We start from the raw sequence: 22,372 nt of genomic DNA, 5'->3' as shown, positions 1-22,372 counted from the left end.
AGCAGTTTCTAAGCCACACCCCCAGGGACCCACCTTCTCCAACCACCTTGCCTGCCTAGGTTACCACCCAGTAAATCCATTATAGTGGGCGTATCCACTGATGAGATTAGAATCATTATGACTTAAACACATCAACTAAGAACATTAACACTTGAGCCCTTGAGGGGACATTCTATATATAATCATAACACCTGACCTAAAGGAAAATGTTTTCAATATTTTACCATTAACATAACAGCATACCAGAAGTATGCTATTAGATTTTTATAATATTTTTATCAGATTAAAGTTTTCTTCTATATTTAATTTGCTAATTTTCAAAATCATGACTGAGTAGAGTTTTATCAATTTTATTCTTCTGCATTTATTAGGATTATTTTCAGCCATGTGCAGAGACACATGCCTATAATCTCAGTACTTGGGAGACTAAGTCAGAATCACAGGTTCAAAACCAGCCTTAGCAACTTAGACCCTATTTTAAAGTAAAAAAATAAAAATGGCTGGGGGCATAGCTTAGAGGTAGACTGTCCCTGGGTTAAATCCCCAGTAACAACAACAAAAAAGTGTTATTGATTTTTTCTTCTTTATTCTCTCTCTCTTTTTTTTTTTTTTTTTTTTTTTTTTTTTTTTTTTTTTGGTGGTACTGGGGTTCCTGGAAGCCCTTCTATCTCCGGGCTACACTCCCAGACCTATTTTTACATTTTTATTTGGAAACAGGGTCTCCTAAGCCAGCACGCATGGCTGGCTTCGAACCTGCGTGATCCTCCTGTCTCTGCCTCCCAAGCGCGGGGATTACAAGCATGCGCCACCAAGCCCGGCTTTATTCTCTTAATTTGAGTTACATTAAAAAAAATAAGCAAATGTTAAAAAGCCCTCACATTCCTGATATAAACCCAACTTATTCCTTTTTATGCATTTTTAGACTAAGTTTGAAAATATTTTGTTTAGAATTCTTGCATCTATATATTTTGTAATATCAGTTTGGGATGTCAAAATTATGCTGGTTTTCTATAATAGTTGGGATCTCTCTCCCTCTCTTTTCCTCTCCCTACTATTTTCTCTGAAAGAGATCATGAAATCAAAACATAATGCCTGAGCCATCTTGTTCTTCACTCATGCCCAAAACTTTGGAGTCTCGCATCGATCCCATTAATTTTACCTTTGAAATAATCCTGAATTCAAGTCACCCTCTCCACAGCCACCACTATTTCAAGCCACTGTTATTTCATAACTAGATTACCTGCAACAGACCCATGGCTGTTCTCTTTATTTTCTCATCTCTCCTCTCCATCATCTGTTCTACACCCAGCAGAGTGGTCATTTAAATATGTAGTATTCTAACGCTTTTCACCATAAAGAAAATAAATATGATCTCATCACTTTCTAACTCAAAATTTCAAATGATTTACTATCACACTTGGAATAAATCCAAACTTTTTACCATGTGCTATTAGTCAGGATTAGCTTCCATAGTGACACAAAGGTTCATTTCTTTCTTACTCATAGTCTACCAAGAGTCCATGTGACTCAGGAGTGTAACTCCTCTTCATGTTGCAAAATCACTGATCCAGCCACTTTGAGGTCAGATTCTATTGTCTGAAAGAGGGCACAGCTCTGTGTTCCCAGGCTAGCTCGTCTCTGCTTTGGCTCGGAAACAGCAAAAGCCACTTCTGCCCATAGTCCCCTCACTAGAACCAGTCACATAGATCCAGTTAACAGTCAGCTTTGGGCTTCATTGGTTAAAGGGGTCCAGAATGTGGGAGGCGATGTGCTATCTGATAAACGCCACTCCTCTAGCCACTGAAGACCGCAAGGCCCACGCCTGCCCTCCAGCCAGGCCTCACCCAGCACCCACCCTCATCACCAGCTTCTAGCCAGGCCAGTCATTTGCTGTTCCTCAGGAATACCTAGCCCTATTTATCATTCATTTATTCACTCATTTAATGTTTTGTGGTGCTGGGGTGAACCCAGGAGCATTCTATTTCTGAGTTATATCCCCAGTCTTTCTTAAAAAATTTTTTTACTTATGTAAAAAAATTCCAGTACTTGCCCCTATTTGTCAAATCAAATAATTGGAACAAGCCTTTGGAGAGAAGGAAAAAGAAATTTATTGATTTTTTTTAGCAAATTGGAGAAGCCAGTAAACTTAAGAGTTCAGAAACAAACCATAGATTCTCCCCAAACAGAGAAATCAAGTCCCTTTTAAGAGTTGGCTCTTCAGGGCCACGTAGGCTATTCAGAAGAGACACCATTCATGTCTAAGTCCTCCTGGAGTTGATTCTTTCTCAGACTTGTAGGCACCAGGTGCCAGGTCTTCACCCTTTGGTCAGTAAACTTATAAGAGCTTGTTAATTGTTAACAAGGGAAGAAGGAGAGGGGGAAGCAGAGGGAAGGAGGAAAAAATGGCCACTTTGAAACAAGCCATCTGTTACCTTCCAGGGTCAGAATCAAGACCGCCCCCCTCACATTTGGAACAAGGTCTTTAAGTTGCTGAGGCTGGCTTTGAACCTGCGACGCCCCTGTCTCAGCCTCCCAAGTACTGGAATAATAGGTGTGTACCACCATACCCAGCTCCTAGGCCCTTTTATAGTAGGACAACTGCAGTTGTTCTTTTGTCTGAAATCCTTTTTGTTCATGGCTTCTCTTAGCTGGCTTCTCCTCTAGGTACCAGCCTGGCTGAGATACCCATCTCGCCGCACAGCGTCCTGTCCTGCTGCCCTGCTTGGGCTTTCTGAGCCCCATCTACTCGCTCCTCTTCTTTGAGGATTCCAGTTATGTGCTTGGTAGAACTTAAGTGTCTCACATGGCTCTCATGTTCTTTTTCTCCTCCCCCTAAAATTATGCTGCATATTTATTCTCTTTCTTTCATGTACATTCCACAATAGAAGGTGCCTGTCAGTCTTGGGAGATTCAACAGCGCTCTTGTCAAGTGTTAGGGGTTGTTGCAGAGAGTAAATAAAACAGTAACAAGCAGCAAAAGCACATATCCACTGTAAGCTGGCTCTCAAGCTTACCTGGTTGTGGTGCCCTTCCCTGATCTGGGGGACTCCAGGGCAGGGCGGTCGTTACAGTACCCATGCTCTATAGCAGTGGATTCACAGGATGCGACCTTAATTTATTTTAGAGATCAGACTTTATATAGTAGAAGTTGATGCTTTCAATAGATTTTTAGATGATTTTGTTGGCTTAAAATATTAACCACAACAGTGTATTTATTTTATTTTATTTTATTTGCGGTACTGAGGATGAAACCCAGGGACATTCTACCTCTGGGCTACACCCCAGCCCTATCTTATTTTCATTTTGTTTTTTTATTTTTTGCAGCTCTGGGGATGGAACCCAGGGGCATCTGACCTCCGAGCTACACCCCCTGCCCTATATTTTATTCTTTATTTTGAAACAGGGACTCATTGAGTTGCAAAGGGCCTCACTAAATAGCTGAGGCTGTCCGCGAACCACAATCCTCTGGTCTCAGCCTCCCGAATGCTGGGATTACAAGCATGCTTTATTTTCATTTTGAAACATGGTCTCACTACTTGCTGAAGCTGTCCTCGAACCTGCAGTCTTCCTATCTTAGCCTTCCAAGTACTGTGATTACAGGCATGCACCACCATGCCTGGCTCGTAACAGTGTCTTTATATATACTTGAAAAACAGTATCATACAGCCTGAGACAGGAGGCTCCGGGTTTGCAGACAGCCTCAACTATTTAATGAGGCCCTTTGTAACTCAGTGAGACCCTGTTTCAAAATAAAGAATAAAAAATAGGGCTTGGGATGTAGCTGGAGGTAGAATGTCCCTGGTTTCTATCCCCAGTACCATACCAAAAAAAAAGAAAGAAAATGAAAAACAGTATCACATATATGTACAAAGCACTTTATTTATTTAGTCTACAGAAATGCTTGACATGGCTTGACATGATGTGGATTGGTGGACCTCTCATAATAGCTCCCCACTAAAGATCCATGCATGTGAAAATCTGTCTGAACAGAATTTTTTTTTTTTTTTTTTTTGGTGGTACTGGGGGTGGAACTCCGAGGCTTTCTACCTCCAGGCTATACTCCCAGACCTTTTTTTATATTTTATTTGGAAACAGGGTCTCACTAAGTTGCTGAGAGCCTCACTAAGCAGCTGAGGCTGGCTTCGAACCTGTGCGATCCTCCTGTCTCAGCCTCCCAAGCGCAGGGATTACAAGCATGTGCCACCATGCCCGGCTTGAACTGAATATTTTCTAACAGTAGAGTCTGGTATACCTGATAGGCCATCAGGCTTGCTCCAAGAAGAGGACAGTAATATTCTTTTGTTTCAGAGTATTTACTGAATGTCCCCTGCTGCCTAACACTGCACAGGGCCTACCATCCTTACTAGGTGAATCATTCGGAGTCTGCTCTCATGGATGTTGGAGTCTAGAAAGGGAAATAAATCAGTTCTACCCAGCAAGGCTTGAAGAAGTCAAGTTCCCTGGGCCTGACTCCTCTGAGGCGTAATCTTTTCCCAGAAGACACCTCAGCCCCTTATGTAACCCGTCATCGGCAGCTCATAAATAGCTGGCGGTGCAGCTGGGTCCCTGGCCGGTACAGTCAGCACTTGGCCAGTCAGTGGCGACTGGACCCAGCCCCTACGCACCAGCTCGGCAGGACAGCAGTGCTCCCAGGCAAGCTGTGCTGGGAGAGACAGCTCGGAAAGGCAGAAGCCTTCCAGGTGGGAGAAGCGACTCTGAGTGGCCCTGTTGAGGCTTCTGGGCTCTAATCAAAAGGCAGTGGGGCTTGGCATGGTGGTGCACACCTGTAATCCCAGTACTTGGGAAGTTGAGATGGGAGGCTTGCAGGTTCAAGGTCAGCCACAGCAACTTAGCAAGACCCTGTTTCAAAAGAAAAAAAAAAAAAAACAGGGCTGAGCCAGGTGTGATGGCACACACCTGTAATCCCAGTACTTGGTAGTCTGAGACAGGAGAACACAGGTTCAAAGATAGTATCAGCAACCTGACAGGACCCTACTTCAAAATTTAAAAACAAAATAAAGTAGGGCTGATGGTACAGCTCAGAGGTAAAATGCTCCTGGGTTCAGTCCCCAATACTTAAAAAATAGAGCTAGGGGTGTAGCTCAGAGATAGAATATTATCCCTGGGCTCAACCTCCAGTAACACACACACACACACAGACACACACAGACACACACACACACACACACACACACACACACACACACACACAGAGCAGTGGGAGGTGAGCAGGCAAACTGTGCCCTCAAAGAGCAGGGTATACAGTATACAGATGTGTCTAGCAGAGCATCCGTTTCATAAGCTTTCATGTTCTGAGTGGCTGGGGTAGAGGGAACTAAGCCAGGAGTCCAGCTGAGGCAGTGGCAGCTGTCGGTGGGCCTGTGAGGTGCCCAGGCCTGGAACCAGGCATTGGCAATAGAACAGAGAGGACCCCGGGGGAATGGGGAGGGAAGTGCCTGGGGAGGCAGGGAGCCCATCTCGGAGCTTTGGCACCTGAGGACTGCAGAAGCGTGAGCAGGCTGTGGGCAGTCTCACTTCTAGTTGCCCCTGGAATCATACCACAACGTGTCTCCCATTCAAATCTACCCTATTTCACTATTTCACTTTTGCTTTGCTTCTCTGACATCATCCTTCCCCAAAGTGCTCTCTCCCACACAGCACACAGTTGCCAGTTGTCAGGTGATGATGTCACTTAGCTGGGGAGCCGAGGACACAGTCACCACACAAGTGAGATGCATCCAGCTTGTAAACCAAACCTTTGCTCAGTCGCCCTCCACCCTCGACCTTCTGCCCCCAAATCCTATCCAGCCTATCACAAAAGTCCCTTCAGCAGCACTGAGGTTTCCTGTGGGGCTGGGGCCACCTCCCTGGGCCCTTCCAGGCTGGGGGACTATTGCTGTGGTCCCCACAGCTCATGTGGGGTTATGCTTGGCATCTGGTTGCTAATCGTTAGGTGTCTGTTCAACACCATTTTCCACACACCCTTGCACGATGGAGGTTAACTTTGGGGTTTTTACAGACTTCAAGTTCCATTTTCCAGTTTTCTTTTGCCTCTCTCCCCGTCAAGTCAGGACCCTTTCTCTTTGACTCTGGTTTCTCAGGCGCTACTGAGTTGCTCAGGCCTGATGTCGCATCTCCTGCCCTCGGTCAGCTCGGCCTTTCCATCTCCCTTCAAGCGTCTGCGAGGAAGGCATTAAGCTACCCTTTCCTGTCTCTACTTTGCTTTCTTCCCTTCCTCCTGCATTTATTTTCTGGTAAAGTGATTCCTCTTTAGTCACTACCTATCTTCCATTTGTATTTTCAACTCCCCCCAGGTCCTTAATTAGTTTAACATCTGACTTTTCTTCAACACAAAACTAAGCTCTCACATGTACACCATGTTACTTTACCTAATCTATTTAATCTCATTTTATGCAATGGAACATATATATTTGAGAAGGCCTCTAGTTTCTGTGTGTGGGCACGTGATCCCAGCTCCTCGCATGGGTCCTCTGGCCCTGCTGGAGAACATCTCTGTTCCGGGTCCCAGATATCAGAGCTGCCATTAGCCCTGGGGACTCCAGGATCCAGGGAGGAGTTATGGGACCCTCCCCTTCCCTTCATGGTCGGAGTTCATTGTCTCCCTTTCTGCCTTCTTTGACTGTAATCCACACATACTTCTGTGTTTGCAGGGATCATGATGTAATTAATTATTCATTTAGAGTGGAGATCTTCTCCCTGGCTGCCTTTTAATAGAAACTGGGAAGCCGAATATGGTGGCTCAGGCTTGTAATCCCAGTACATGGAAGGCTCTGACAGGAGTATCGTGGTTCGTGGACAGCCTGTTACTTAGTGAAGCCCTCTGCAACTTAGTGAGACCCTGTTTCAAAATAAATAATAAAATATAGGGCTGGGGGTGTAGCTCAGAGGTAGAATGACCCTGGGTTCCACCCCCAGTACCACATTAAAAAAAAAAAAAAGAAAAAATTCAAAGAAACTGGGAGACACATAAGGAAGCTACCAGCCAGAGTCAACATTGATGACGCTGACGATACATGGGAATTCAGCATGTCAGCTCTCTCTCTTTCTTCTTTCATTTTCTTTCTTTCTTTCTTCCTTCCTTTCTTCTTTCTTCTTTCTTCTTTTTTTGTGTTACTAGGGATGGAATCCAGGGACATTCTACCTTCAAGCTATACCTCCAGTCTCTTTCTTTCTTTCTTCCCTTCTTTTTGTGGTACTGAGGATGGAATCCAGGGGCATTTTACCTCCAACCTACACCCACAACCCTGTTTTTTTTTATTGCTCTTTTATTTTTGAAACAGGGTCTTAATGAGTTGCGAAGTCCTGTGATCCTCCAGTCTCTGCCTCTTGAATGCTGGGATTATAAGCGTATGCCACCACACCTGGCTTTTATTCTTTATGTTGAAGCAGGGTCTCGTTAAATTATAGAGGGCTTCACTAAGTGGCTGAGGCTGGCCACAATCCTTTAGTCCTTCCTGTCTCAGCCTCTCAGGTGCTAGGATAACAAGTGTAAGCCACCATGCCTAGCTCAGAAAATAGAGCTGGGGGTGTAGCTTGGAGGTAGAATGCTCCTGGGTTATATCCCCAGCACCACCAAAAATAAATAAATAAATAAATAAACAAAGAAATAAAAGGAAATTAGTAAAATATATTTATATAAGTTAAGTACACACACACACACACACACACACACACACACACACACACTATTTAAAAACTGATGACTGAGCTCTTAGCAAACCAGTTAAGAAAGAATTCCTAAGAGGCCTGGGCTTGGCATCTGTACTTGTAAAAGCCGCCTGGGATTCCGAGGGTGAAGATGGGCACGGTGGAGACATGAAAATAATTAAAACGAGGACAGTAGTGACCTCTGGACTGTGCAGTTCTGACAAAAAGAACCTGACTGCCCTGACTCCGGATCTGGATAATTGACCAAATAGTCCTGAGGTGGCTACTGAAGCCGACTCACACGGCACACGGCCTGTGCTGAAGTATGTTAGAGTAACTCAGTGACCACCAACAGTGGCACATGCAACTGATGTTATTATTTTCCTTCTAATGTGTAACCTTCCAAAGGGAAAAGTCCTTCCGGTGTTCTGTGCATTTACTTTCTTAGCACCTACCACATGGCCAGGCACCTCACCGTTGCTAGCAATGTCTGTTAAATTAAGCTTTTTAAAAAGGAGATGAAGCCAGGTATGGTGGCACATGCTTGTAATCCTAGTAGTTGGGAGGCTGAGACAGGAAGATCTCAGGCTCGAGGACAGCCTCAGTAAATTTAATGAGGCTCTAAGCAGCCTCGTGAGACCCTATTTCCACATAAGAAATAAAATTCAATCTGGGGATGTAGCGAGGAAGCAGAATGCCTCTGGATTCAATCCCCAGTACCACACACACACACACACACACACACACACACACACACACACACACGGTGTAGTGTTATGAGTAGACATTGGGTTAGATGTTCTATCAATAGGGAACTAGGGCTAAGAACACAAAGCTCTGTAACCAGACCACCTGGGTTCAAATTTCAGCTCTGCTACTTGGGTCTATGTCATTTCCTTCTTTTCTTTTTTTCTTTTTCCCTTTCCTTTCTTGCACTAGGCATTGAATCAGGGACATTCTACCTCTGAGCTACACTCCCAGCCCCTTTAAAAATTTGTTTTTTTGTTGTTTTGTTTTGAAACATAGTCTTTCTAAATTCCTGATGCTGATATTGAACCTGTGATCCTCCTGTCTCAGCCTCCCTAAAAGTGGTATTACAGGCTTGCACCACTATGCCTAGACTTTGTGTTACTTTCTAGTTATTTAACTGTGTTGCACCTCAGCTTTCTCATATATAAAATCAACACTAACAAAAACAGTAGCAACAACGATATCAGAACACCAAATCTCTCTCATGAGGTTGTTGTAAGAGTGCCATGAACATGTCCACATCTTTATATCTATTTCCTTATCTATGCCTACATCTTTTAGAAAGCATTCAACATTATGTCCGTTACACAATAAGCATGTAATATAGTTATTGTTAAGAGGGATGCCATCAAATAGTGCCCAGCACACAGTAGGTGCTCAATGAAGTCTTCTGAAGACTGACTAGGCTTCTGGTTTGGTGCTTGTCTCTAGCTTTACCCATTTCCCTGCCTGCGCTCTCCAGATAAGAAATCTGAAGAGCAGAAGATGGTTTCCGGACTGATCCTTGGTTCAGAGCCAAGGGGAATGATCTCAGGGTTGGGGTAGATTGAATCTTAATTCCTAGCCAGGAAGGCCGAGTGAGCGCTGAGGGAGTTTTGAAGTTAGGAAGGATGATGGCGACCAGAGAAAAGGGGCATTTTTAGCTGAGCCAGTCTGACCCTGGTGCCACAAAGTGGGGAGTCCACTGTTGGGCTGCCCTTCCCACGACACATAGCTACATCTCCTTCTACCTCTCCACCCTCCTGTTCTGTCCAAAACAGTAATGTTTACTGGTTTAGACCTGAGTAGCTGTTAGAGATCCAAAGCTTTAAGGCAGCAGCAGAAGGCGGTAAATGAAGTATTTATTTCCAGATCAGCGCTGTCCCTTATGTATCTTCAAAAAGTTATTAAAGTTCATATTCACATGTCATAAGGAAACAGAGTCATTAAAATCCCCCACGGGAGCCAGGTGTGCTGGTCAACACCTTATAACCCTGGAAGACAGAGACAGGAAGATCACGGGGTGGAGGCCAGCCTCAGCAACTTAGTAAGAAGACCCTGTTTCAAAATAAAAAATCAAAAGGGCTGCAGGTGTAGCTTGGAGATAGAATACCCCTAGGTTGAATACACAGTACAAAAGAAAATAAAATTCTCTGGAATTTCGCACGGGTTTGGAAGTACAGTAGCAATGAAAGGCGAGCTGTGCTCTTCCCCAGGGGCTTTTTGACTCTGGGCCTTCCTAGTACATCAGCTCAGCTGGACTAAGAATTTCTTTTGAGAAAGAGTAAGAAAGAAATCAAGAGAAATGGTCAGCATCTGGTCATAAGAGTTCCTGAAGTCCAGGTTCAGGAGTCAAGGATGCCCCTATTCTAAGGACATCAGGAGAAGCCAGTGAAACTGTGGAGCAGGACCAAAAAAAAAAAAAAAAAAAAAAAAATCTAAAGTGGTTTTAGGAGTTATTTGGCAAAGTACACAGAATGGACTAGAAGTGAGGAAACTGGGGGGAGGGGGAAGCGACCAGTGCAGAGGTCAGTGTCAGAGTCCAGAGCCCTTCAGAAAGAACAGGGAGGACAGAACAGATCTCAGACACATTTTAAGAAACTGAGAGACAGTGTCGAGTGTAAATCAGGTATTGGGGGAAAAGACAGAAGTGACTTTTTTATTTGTTAGCACTGTGATGTTCTGAGTCAAAGATGACTTAGGTTTCAATGAAGGCTGACTGACCGGAAGACGGTGGCAGCCGTCAACATAAGGAGAGGGAGGACAAGGGAAGATGTTGGTGGGTTCTGGATGGATGGCATCTGGGCTGCTGTCAGGACACTAAATGGGCACAGAAAGCAGACAGCTCTGGTTCCATAGGTGAGGAGTGGACACGGAGGATCAGAGAGGACATCGAGGCCTTCATAGGAGCTGTGGAAGGACTTGGCCACTGGGGGATTCTCATCAAGGGAAGAAGCCATCCTCCTCCGGGTGGGGCAGGGGGCATGACGGACATCCCAGGGCCCAAGATGTGCCTGAGAGAGAGGTCAGAGGTATGTCTGAGGCTGGGGGGAATCTTACATGTCACTTTCAGAGTTACAAGGCCTGGGACCACTCAGCAAGGAGATCACAGGCTAGGGGACAATTCAGTATTTAGGGAAAGTTTATGTTTCAATGTAATATCCTTAATGTCAACCACAACTTCCCCCTATAGAGATTTAAAAAGGTCACAGTGTAACTCTGGCAAGTGAAATTTTAAAACAAAATGAATAAATGGAGACTATTTGGACACTTAGAAAAAACATCACCTGCTCCTTTAAAGTAAAACATTTCTGGACCTGATCTCCTTCCTGCCTTTGTCTACGCTATTAAGATTGCTGTCGTGCGTGTGTGTGTGTGTGTGTGTGTGTGTGTGTGTGTGTGTGTGTGTGTGATACTGGGGTTCCTGGAAACGCTTCTACCTCCGGGCTACACTCCCAGACCTATTTTTATACTTTTTTATTTGGACACAGGGTCTCTTAAGCCAGCACAGCTGGCTTTGAACTTGTGCGATCCTCTGGTCTCTGCCTCCCAAGCCTGGGGATTACAAGCGTGCGCCACCACGCCCGGCTAAGATTGCTGTCTTTAATTCAATTCAAGAAACTTCCCTTGCATCCTTCTCATGAATTGTGCATAAGGGACACACAGATAAAACATAGCCCCTGAGCAGGGGGGAGTGGTGGTGCACACTCGTAATCCCAGCATTTGGGAGGCTGAGACAGGAGGATCGCAGTTCGCAGACAGCCTCAGCTACTACTTAGTGAGGCCCTCAGCAACTCAGTGAGACCGTGTTTCAAAATACAGAATAAAACATAGGGCTGGGGGTGTACCTCAGAGGTCAAATGCCCCTGGATTCATCCCCAGTACCAAAACAAACAAACAAACAAACAAACAAACAAACAAACAAACAAACATATCCCCTGCTTTTAAAGACCTTTCTGTCTCGTGTAAGCGTGGTATAGATGCAGTAAGCTACTGACCACTATTGCAAGGTACCATAGGCACTGACTGAAATGACCCTCGGGCCAGGCATCCTGGAGGAGACAGAACTGGATCCTGAGTGACCCACAGAGTCCAAGGGGCTGGGGAGGGGAGTGCTCAGCAGCAAAATCACAGAGGATGCACTGGCCACAGTGCGTTTCAAGAGACATAGCATTCAGCACCCTGGAGAATTGGTACATGCGTTTAGTCAGGCAGAGTGGGAGTAGACTGAGGAGAGCTCTACTCAGAGAAGACATGTGGGTTGCAAGTCATGCTGGTTAGGCGGTATACCATAGTGGTCAGAGCCCAGGTTCTGAGGTCAGATGGCCTTGCTGTGAATGCAGACTTCACGCACGGTTAATGGCATAACCACCAGCAAGGCACTTCATTTCCCCTTAGTTTGTTCATATATAAAATAAAGTTATACATAAATTCATTCATTCATTCACTGTGGTACTGGGGATTGGACCCAGGGATTCTACCTTGGAGCTGTACCCCTCAGCCTTTTATTTTATTTGGTACTGGGAGTCAAACTCAAAGGCATTCTACCTCTGAGCTAGACACCCAGCCATATTTTATTTTTATTTTGGGATAGAGTCTCACTAACTTGCTAAGGCTGGTCTTGAACCAATGATCTTTCTGTTTCAGCCTCCCAAGTACTGGGTTTACAGGTGCATACCACCACACCTAGCTTGAAATTATTGAGAGAATTACATAAAATAATTTAGGTAATGTGATTGGAACCCTGCCTGATGCCCAGTAAGTGCTTAGGCAGTGTGAATATTTTCTATTGATCATGATGTTGATAACGGTGATGATGAAGCAAAGGGGGGTTTACTATAGGAACACAGGGGTGCCTTAAGGTCAGGCCACTAGGTTTCAATGTGGGATCAGAGTCGGGAAACAGAAACAGGGACCCAAGCATCGTCTTCTTTCTGTTTCTCTCAGGAGACCTGGGACATGTTTCTCTTTACAGACCAGCCTTCCCTGTTTTTTTGACATTCTCATGGGGAAATATGACTTTCCTCAGCTCTGAAGTTCATAGGGAACAGTTCCAACCACCAGAAGAGGACTGGTTGCCTCACAGTTGCAATTCAAATTTGCAAGAGAGAAATATACTGGGTCCAGCTTGAGTCAGGGTCCAGTGAGCTAGGGCTAAGGACACACACAGTACAGTCGGGGCTGCCATCCCAGGCAGGAGTCAGTTGTCAGAGAAAGGACGACCCTTGAGCTCAAACGATGCTTCAGAATGTCTAGATGTCTGTCTACTAGAGCACGGCACACATCTGACCTGAGGAATCTGACTTTTAGACAGTGTTCTTCCTCTAGGAATTCCAAAGGAAGGTGGGTGGTAAACCACCAGGAGGATCAGATTCAATACCTCAGATTGTATTGAGGGTAATAGGGAAAATTACATTCCAAACTTGTCTCCTGAAATAAATCTCTGTAGTCCAGAAGGGAAAATAAGTAACACATGTGTAGCAGAATAACATTTTGATATATTAATTAATGTATCTTTTCCCCAAATTGTCTATAACTCCATTGTGCTACCCTCTTGGGGCACTAGGCCATGAAGAATCTACCGCCTCAAGGAAGACTGACAAAGCAGAAGCAAAAACAAGAGTCAAGTCAAGTACTTGGCTTTCTCGATTTAAAAAAGAATATGAGCTGGGCAGGGTGGCATGCTTGTAATCTCAGTACTTGGGAGGCTGAGACAGGAAGATCACAGGTTCGACACCCGCCTCAGCAACTTAGTGAGGCTCTCAGACACTTCATAATACCCTGTTTTAAAATAAAGAATAGCCAGGCGTGGTGGCGCCTGCTTGTAATCCCAGCATTCAGAAGGCTGAGACAAGAGGACACAGACAGCCTCAGCTACTTAGTGAGGCCTTTTGCAACTCAGTGAGACCTTGTTTCAAAATAAAGAATAAAAAATAGGGCTGAGGGGGTGGTTCAGAGGTAAAATGTCCCTGGGTTTCATCCATAGTACTGCAAAAATTACTTACTTAATTAATTTTAAAAATAAAAGAATAAAATAGGACTGGGAGGTGTAGTTCAGAAGTAGAATGCCTCTGGGGCCCATCTCCAGTACCATAAGAAAGAAAGAAAGAAAGAAAGAAAGAAAGAAAGAAAGAAAGAAAGAAAGAAAGAAAGAAAGAAAGAAAAGGACACAGCCGAATATCTGAACAAGGAAGAAAATAAAAATTAGGTGAGAAATAATGAAAGATACAATAGAAAAAAAAGCTGTGTCTTTTTTAATTATGAAATTGTTTTATTTTCACAATGGATTTTTTTCTCAAACTCCTTTGATATCAAACACACTTACTTGTAAATATATTCTACATTATAACTACTTCCTTCCCAAACCACCAAGACCCCACTGCCTGTTCACTTCTGTGGATATAGTTTTATTTACTCATTTTATCTACAAAAACTCACCTTTTAAGCCGGGCGTGGTGGCGCACGCTTGTAATCCCAGCATTCGGGAGGCTGAGAGAGGAGGATTGCGGTTCACGGACAGCCTCAGCTACTTAGTGAGGCCCTCTGCAACTCAGTGAGACCCTGTTTCAAAATAAAGAATAAAAAATAGGGCAGGGATGTAGCTCGGAGGTCGAATGCCTCTGGGTTCCACCCCCCCCCAAAAAAAAAACCTCACCTTTTCGTCAGCAGTTAAAAAAAAAAATAGAGAGAGCTGGACGTGGTGGTGCACACTTGTAATCCCAGCATTTGGGAGTCTGAGACAGGAGGATTGCGGTTCACGGACACCCTCAGCTACTTAATGAGGCCCTTTGCAACTCAGTGAGACCCTGTTTCAAAATAAAGAATAAAAAATAAGGGAAGGGTGTGTAGCACAGAGGTAGAATGCCCCTGGGTGCTGTAAAAAAAAAAAAAAAAGACCCTTAAAGTACTCAAATGACTTTTCACCAACTCACCAAAATAAAGTCACCAATACTCAGAACTTCTTCTAGAATAATAAAGAGTTCTTTTTTTCTTTTCTTTTTTTTTTTTTTTTTTGTGGTACTGGGGTTCCTGGAAGCCCTTCTACCTCCGGGCTATACTCCCAGACCCATTTTTACATTTTTATTTGGAAACAAGGTCTCCTAAGCCAGCACGGCTGGCTTCGAACCTGCGCGATCCTCCTGTCTCTGCCTCCCAAGCGCGGGGATTACAAGCGTGCGCCACCACGTCCGGCAAGAGTTCTTTTTTCTAAAAAGGTATTTATAGATCAAAATTCAAACTCTACATTGCCATCAGTGTAATTATACAAGAGCATACACAGTCCTAGGAAAGAGAAAGCACTTTATACAAAATACTTGTGATCAAGAAAATATTGTTTGTTCTTAAATAAATAGAAGTGGCAGAAAAATAAATAAGCTTAAAGATGACCATTTTTACCATGACACAAGGAAATATATAGCAAGGAACAATGGGAAAATATACTGGAGGTTCAAAACGACTGATGGTGCTTGTACACATCTGTCAAAAGCTGCATCGTTGAAAAGGTAAGACTGACAAATATTTACCTGAATTTACAAATAAGAAAATAGAAACTTAAAATACTAAAGCCAAGAATAAAAGAAGAGATGTCAGCCTGGCATGGTGGCACACACATGTAATCCTAGTACTTGGGAGGCAGAGACAAGAAGATTGCAGGTTTGCAGCCAGCCTCACAACTTTGTGAGGCCCTCTGCAACTTAGTGAGACCCTGTTTCCAAATAAAAAATAAAATGGGGCTGGAGGTATGCTCAGAAGTAGAATGCCTCTGGGTTTAATCCCTGTGTGTGTGTGTGTGTGTGTGTGTGTGTGTGTGTGTGTAAGACACACTAAAAAAAAGGGGGGAAATAAAAATGTGTAAGACACACTAAAAAAAAGGGGGAAATAAAAATGGCTGGGGGTATAGATCAGAAGTATAATATCCCCAGTACAAAAGAAAGTAAAAATATTTAGGTGTTTAAGTGGCACATAGATTCACCATTAAATAACATTATGTTTCACAATAAGTTTTACACATCTTATTTTCTTTCAATCCACCAATCACATGTGGAAGAACATCTCCACGCATTATTGATAAGTTTTGAACATCTCATACTTGCTACTTTTCCCTTTTTAATTAGGAAAAAGCATGCCTTTAGTAGGCCACAATGTTGAGTTAGAATTTTAAACAATGTTATGCTCTCATTGTATTTGTTTCTAGGATTAATTTATAAGGGATACTGGTTTTCCATCAAAGAAAATGATCTAATGTTTCTGATGTCTGAGTGGTTTAGTGGTGCTTTAAAATTAGAAGATATTGGTGAAAAAACACGAGGTTGTGCCCGAAAGTAATCGGTGAAAAGCAGGGCAGGGCAGTTGACCCCAAGGAGCGTCCAGATAGATCACTGAGCACAATTTGACCACAGCAGCAAAGCACGATGTATCCACACTTGGAAGAGAAACAACGAGCCGCCGGGAAAAGTAAGGAAGAAGTATGGGCTGGCCGTGTCTCCCAGGCTGTCTCTCAGGGGCACTGAGGCTCAGAGAGAGGACGCCGGCTTCATAAACTCAGGGCAAGGGGCCCTAGGAAGCCAGGGGAGGAGAGAGGGGAAGCAAAAGAGAGGTTTTTGTTGTTGAAGAAAGAAAGAAAAAAAGAAAGAAAGAGAGGGAGGGAGGGAAAAAAAGAAAGAGAAAGAAAGAAGAAAGGAAAGAAAAAAAAGCAAGGAAGGAAGAAAAGAACAAAACTGGGTGCGTTGGCACACTTGTAACTTTAGTACTTGAGAGACTGAGACAGGAGGATCACAGGTTCATGGCCAGCCTCAGCAACTTAGCGAGACTGTTCACAACTTAATGAGACCCTGTTTCAAAATTAAAAAAAAAAAAATTAAGGGCCAGGGATGTTGTTCAGAGGTAGAATGCCGCAGGGTTCAGTCTCTAATATTAAAATAAAAAGCTGGGCGTGGTGGCGCACGCTTATAATCCCAGCATTTGGGAGGGTGAGACCAGAGGATCATGGTTCGTGGCCAGCCTCAGCTACTTAGTGAGACCCTCTGCAACTCAGTGAGACCTGGTTTCAAAACAAAGAATAAAAAATAGGGCAGGGGGTGTAGCTCGGAGGTTGAATGCCCCTGGGTTCCATCCCCAGACCCGCAATAAATAAATAAATAAATAAATAAATAAATAAATAAAAATAAAATTAAAATTAGAAAAGGCAGACACAAGTCTGCATATCGGGGAACGTGTGGCTTCTTCAAGCGTGTCATTCTATAGGCTGTAACAGTGCGGAAAATCCAACGTGGGTGAGAAGCCGCGTCACCTGGCTGCTGGCTCTTCCAGCATGGGGAGCTGGAGCTCTGGCGCCTGGTACCCTGGATGCATTGGCTTAAATGGGATGCTTGGAACCTGTTGCTTACATCACTGCTAACTTTCGTTATGAGAGCAGATCAACAAGGCAGCAGTTCCCTTTTAAAGAACATTTATTTATGTTTTCCCAAAAGGTAAAGAAGAGAAGAATCCAGGAGGGAAAGTGGTGAAGATGTGTGTCACGTCTCTGTCCGTCCACTCTCCCCTCCTTGGTCCTCTGTCTGCCCCAGGCCTGTTGGGGCCCCGGTGACACGTTTCTTGTCCCTTAGCTTCCTGCTGGGGTCACTCAGTGGAGAGAGCCGGAGAAGGAGGAAGAAGGATGAGGTTGGAGAACCTGCGTCCCTGGTTTCTCCCTGCGATGCAGGGCGGGGGGCTGACTGCAGGGCTGCACCTCCTGCCCACACCTGCGGGCCCAGGAGTCTCCAAGCCAAAGGAAACAGCAGCCCCCACTGCCACCAGCCCCAGGGGGCTGCACTCTTGTTTTCCCCATAAACAACTGTTGTTTTATTAAGATCTCAAATTTTCCACTTTGAGCTTACCATCTGTCTTACCAATACAAGGTGAGTTATAGATTTGGGAAATGCTGACCCCAAGAAAATCCACTCCATATTTCCAAACGGTCTCTCTGATCCTCTAAACTTTCCAGATACCCAGAAGAGGTGATGGTAAGAGATGGTGATTGGCGCCATCTACCTCCCCACCCTCATCAATCACTCTGTCAGTTGCTTTTTCTTTCTTTTTTTTTTTTTTTTTGGCACTGGAGATTGAACCCAGGGGTATTATAACTCTGAGCTACACCCCCCAACCTAATTTTTTTTTTTAAAAACAGACTCTCAACAAGTTGTAAAGGGCCTTGCTAAAGTGCTGAGGCTGGCCGCAAACCCTTGATCCTCCTGGCTCAGCCTCCCAAGTACTGGGATTATAGGTATGCACCACCCTACCCAGTCTTAGTTTTTCTTTTTTTTTTAATACAGATAATTCAATATCTACTGTTTTTTCCAGTCCCACAGACTACAAATTATTTCTTTCTGTGTAAAATAATTTGATTCCAATAAAACATTTAAGTGATTCAGATACTCCATGACGTTTTATTTTTAAATAAACTATTTTCTCTGTATATGTTTCAATTGAATCTTAAGTATAGATGCCCAAGGACACGAGGCAATTGCAGTTACATAGGAATAGGGAAGTGGAAATAATATCTACGTAAAGCTCTTTAGATTGGTCATGGAGATCAAGTTCTGTAAAACGAGTCATCTCTCCTCCATAGGAACTAATTAAGGGGAAAATAACCAAGAACTTGACCTTCCTCCTTGGTGATAATGGTCTAGCATACACTGCGCACACACATATATCCCTCACCACATTTACCTCAAAAAAATCCAGGGAGACATATCCTACCCCGGCTTACACTTCACAGGCTATTTTCAGGTCATGGACAACAGACGCGCTTCCTTTTAAGTTCACCGGCTCGGGTAAGCAGACCGTGTTCTTACTGCAAGAAAAGAACAGCAAGAGGCGTGGTCCTGGCTGGGCAGGAGGGAGGGCCCGGGTGTGTGCTTCTCCACGGGTTCCTGTGATGTCTAGTGCGAGGCGTCCACAGCTATCTACAGTAGGGTCTATGCGCGGCCCCCAGGTGCCCAGGGGTCGTAAGACTGATGATATAAATGCCTGCTAGAGGAAGAGGAAGGGGCCGTGGATTCCACATCCAAACCCATGAATGTGTCAGCCACACATCTGAAGTAGAGGCTAAGAAGGGGGAAATACACAATGAGAAAATGTTTTACAAGTAAAATCCTACATAGCCAATGCATAAAGCAGGTCAAAGACAGTTTCTTAATCCCCCTTGTCTTCCCAAACTCCCAGCCCCGGGAGGTTCGGGAAAACCCTGGATCTTTGTCATCTCTGCTTCATATGGCTATAACACCAGGGTTGGTGCTGGTGTGTGTGTGTGTGTGTGTGTGTGTGTGTGTGTGTGTGTGTGTGTGTGTTGGGCAGAGATCATACTGGGGCTCACCTGTCGTTGACGGGTAGAGGGGCCGTGCAGAACTTCCCAACAATGGTGCTCTTGTCTTTTCTCCAACTCCGGCTGGAAGTCTGAAACTTGAATTTCACTTGGCTTATCTGGCACTGTGGGCTGGGGTGGGCGAGGACTGCTTTCCCCTCGAGTTGGTTTCTAGGTCTGGAAAGGGGAGAGGGAGGATGAGGGGCTGAGGGGCTTTCTGCTTTGCCTGCCCTGTGGCTCTACAGGTGGCCCCGGCTGCCTGCCATGCACAAAGGAGCCCTGACTAGCCCCTTGAAGGTGGGGACCAGGGTCTCAGTATCACCCTCACTGGCTCCTCTGCCCACACGCCCACCGTTTAGCACATACCCCAGGAAATACTTGTTGATTTTGGGGAGCAAAAATTTTGGACTCTGCAGCAAAAGAGTAGCTCTTAAAATATCCTATCTGGAAAAATGTTTCTCACTCTTGGATTCTTGGATGGAAGAGAGCTTCAATTTGGGGTCCAATTATCAGGAAATAGAAGTCCTCTTTTGGAAGCATGCCCTCTCAGCTCAAAGAACTTTGTGTGAGGACTGTCCTGTATGAAGCCAGGTGTAAATGTATGGATGGAAAAACAGTAGCAACAAGAAAACAGGTCTTGAGGCCGACAGAGCTGGGGTGGAACCGGGTTTGTTTATCCTCAGTGTGTGGCTTTAAGCAAGTTACCTGATCCAGGGAGGTGGTGTGGAGCCACGTGCCCTAGATGTACATGCTGGCCTGGAGCTGCAGTGAGCCTGAACGGGGTCTGTCCCTATTGACTTCAGCCCAGAAGGCACAGAGTGAAGTGGAATCCAGATCTCTCCCAACCCACCCTTTGGCCTTGGCCTTGGGTTCTCATTAGCACACAAGATGTGGGCAACTTCCAGGTTTGAAACTAAGATGAAAGAAAGGCATGAGATAAAAGCAAGGCAAAGGTAGAGAGGAGGAAGAATCTGCCAGCCTGCTGGGGAGCTTCAAAAGGGCCGTGGGCTCTAGACAAAGGCAAGAAATTGTAAGATCCTGGTAGGGAGCAAGAGGCCTGCCTTGACCGTCACTAAGCGGGGCACAAGGCTCTGCCAGCCCAGCAGGGCCCTGAGGGTACTACACATGGACCTGGGAAGAAGCCAAGAACTCCTCCTGGGCCCTGGATGCTCTGCCCACCGTTCTATTCCTCCCTGGGCTCGGAGGCAGCAGGACTCTGAGAAAGAGGAAGAGGGGGGGCTGCCGCGTCTCACACCACGAGGCAGGGTGGGGCTCCTCTCCAGCCCAGTTTCCCTTTCCTTTCTGCCTTCACAGAGCGATGGCAGCCTCCTTGGTGGGCTTTCTAGTCTGCGGTTAGGCATACAGGGGTTTTTGTTGTTATGTTTTGTTTGTGGGAAGATCCTGGATAACTATTTATAAAGATCCCTCCCTTTCCCTACAAAAAGTGTTGTGTTAGAGAAAAACCAAATGGTCTCTTTAATAAACTCAGATGAAGGAGCTTATACACTAGAAGGAATATGAAAGATGCTTTATACGCGTGGTCTAGGAATTGGCCCAGGTAAATTTTTCAACTAGAAGGAAATTTGGGGGTTGCACAAAGCCATAGGAAGTAGAGAAAAGAGAACATCTTTTCTTCAGCATCTCATATCCCCAATTTATAATCTCCAAGATTAAAAAAAAAAAAAAAACAAGAAAAAGGAATTGTTCGGTATGATGGCACACACCTGTAATCCCGGTACTTGGGAGGCTGAGACAGCAGGATCACAGGTTCCAGGCCATCCTCAGCAACTTAGTGAGACTCTATTTCAAAATAAAAAATTAAAAAGGAATTGGGAAGGGTGTAGCTTGGTGGTAGAATGCTCCTGGGTTCAATCCCTAGTACCCAAAACAAAACAAATCAAATGCCCAAAATCAAGGAATTAAAGTGAACTTGTTCTGATGGCTTTCTTTAAGAGCCATTAACATCTGTCCTGGGAGAGTACAGCACTGATCTGTGGACCTCCATTAGAGCCACCCAGGAAGCATAAGCTGTGGAATCTAGGCCCAGAGATTTCAAGGTGATGAGTCTGAGTTGGGGCTGAGTGGCAAGGTGTTTGGAAGCCCTAAAGCCCCCTCCTCCCAACAGAAACTTGTCTTCCCTCTTAGCAAAGTTCATGTCCAACATAGCAGCCTGGGAAATGTTTCCACACCCAAGTTGGATCTGGTCATTCTCCTGTTTAAAAACTCCCAGTGTCAGCCGAGTGTGGCGGCGCACGCTTGTAATCCCAGTACTTGGTAGGCTAAGACAGGAGGATCGCAGGTTCAAAGCCAGACTCAGCAACTTAGTGAAGCCCTCCCAAACTTAGCTTGAGACCTTGTTTCAAAATATAGGGATAGGGGTGTATGTAGTTCAGAGGTAGAATGCCTTTGGGTTCCATCCCTAGTAAACCCCCACCCTGAAAAAAGTAAAAATAAAACTTTCCAGTGTCTTTTTGAATTGCTCTCAGGATGAAAACCCCAATCCCTGACCCATCCTCAGTGCTTGACCTCCCTCTCCAGCCTCCTGTCCCATGGCACCCGCGCACTGGCTCTCTCTACTCCGGGCTCCATTTGTCACCATTGACAAGCATACACTGAAATGCGTGTGTTTGGGTCATTTCCACATTTGTACAGAATTCCGATTCCTTCCCCTGCAGACCACATTTCTCAAGTTCCTTTGCCGGAGGTTCCCGTGAGGTGCGGCCCACGGGAGGTGTGCACAGGGGGACAATGGCTTCGTTCAGGGGCTATGGAGGGGCTGCTTCTTCTGGGTGGTCCCAGCCTCCCCTGTGAATCCAGCTCCCCAGGGCCTTGCCAGCACCATCCCTGCCATGTCGCCTGCTCCTCCCGTTGCTAATCTCTGTCTTGCCTCCCACCCCATCTCCCTTTGGCTTCTCAGCTTTCCAGACACATTTGTAATGAGTTCTCTCTATAGATCACCTGGCCTGGGCTCTGTTTTCCTGGCTGGACCCTGACTGAGACAGTGCTGCTTTCTCATCAGTCTGCTCTCTGTTCGCTCGTGAGTCCCCTGAACAGTTGCTTTTTAGAGAACCGTGCACCATTGCCCCCGACTTCCCACCGCTGCCAGGCTTGCTGCACTGTACAGTCAAGCCCGGTCCCATTAGCCCCCAGACAGGGAAGGAAATGTTCCACCCCGGCTCCAGGCAACAGAGCTGCCCAGCACCATGCCCTCCTGGGTGCTAGTCTGGCCCTTACCTCATAGGTATTTGCTAACTGATCTCTGCCTTGGAGTCTTTGCTGACCACCACCTAGTACCGCTCCAGACTGTGGCCAGTCCTTCCCTGGGCTAGTGATTGAGGCCTTCCTGCCTCTGGA

At 45.2% G+C, this 22,372-nt stretch overlaps 1 protein-coding gene across 1 annotated transcript in view; it reads right to left on the bottom strand.

Annotated features, from left to right (window-relative positions):
- Positions 1-17,192: 17,192 nt before the first annotated feature.
- The window catches only part of PLA1A (phospholipase A1 member A), a gene marked incomplete at both ends in the record, with an annotated part of 50,740 nt that continues 45,560 nt past the window's right edge, over positions 17,193-22,372 (bottom strand). The window contains 3 exons of the mRNA XM_080696521.1: positions 17,193-17,433; positions 18,425-18,508; positions 19,031-19,195. Of these exons, the coding sequence (XP_080552647.1) occupies positions 17,193-17,433; positions 18,425-18,508; positions 19,031-19,195 (490 nt within the window). The remainder of the gene's footprint in view (positions 17,434-18,424; positions 18,509-19,030; positions 19,196-22,372) is intronic.

The sequence above is a fragment of the Muscardinus avellanarius genome (genome assembly GCF_963383645.1).
Source record: "Muscardinus avellanarius genome assembly, chromosome: 5".
Taxonomy (NCBI): Eukaryota; Metazoa; Chordata; class Mammalia; order Rodentia; family Gliridae; genus Muscardinus; species Muscardinus avellanarius.
This window is presented reverse-complemented; position numbering and strand designations above follow the sequence as displayed.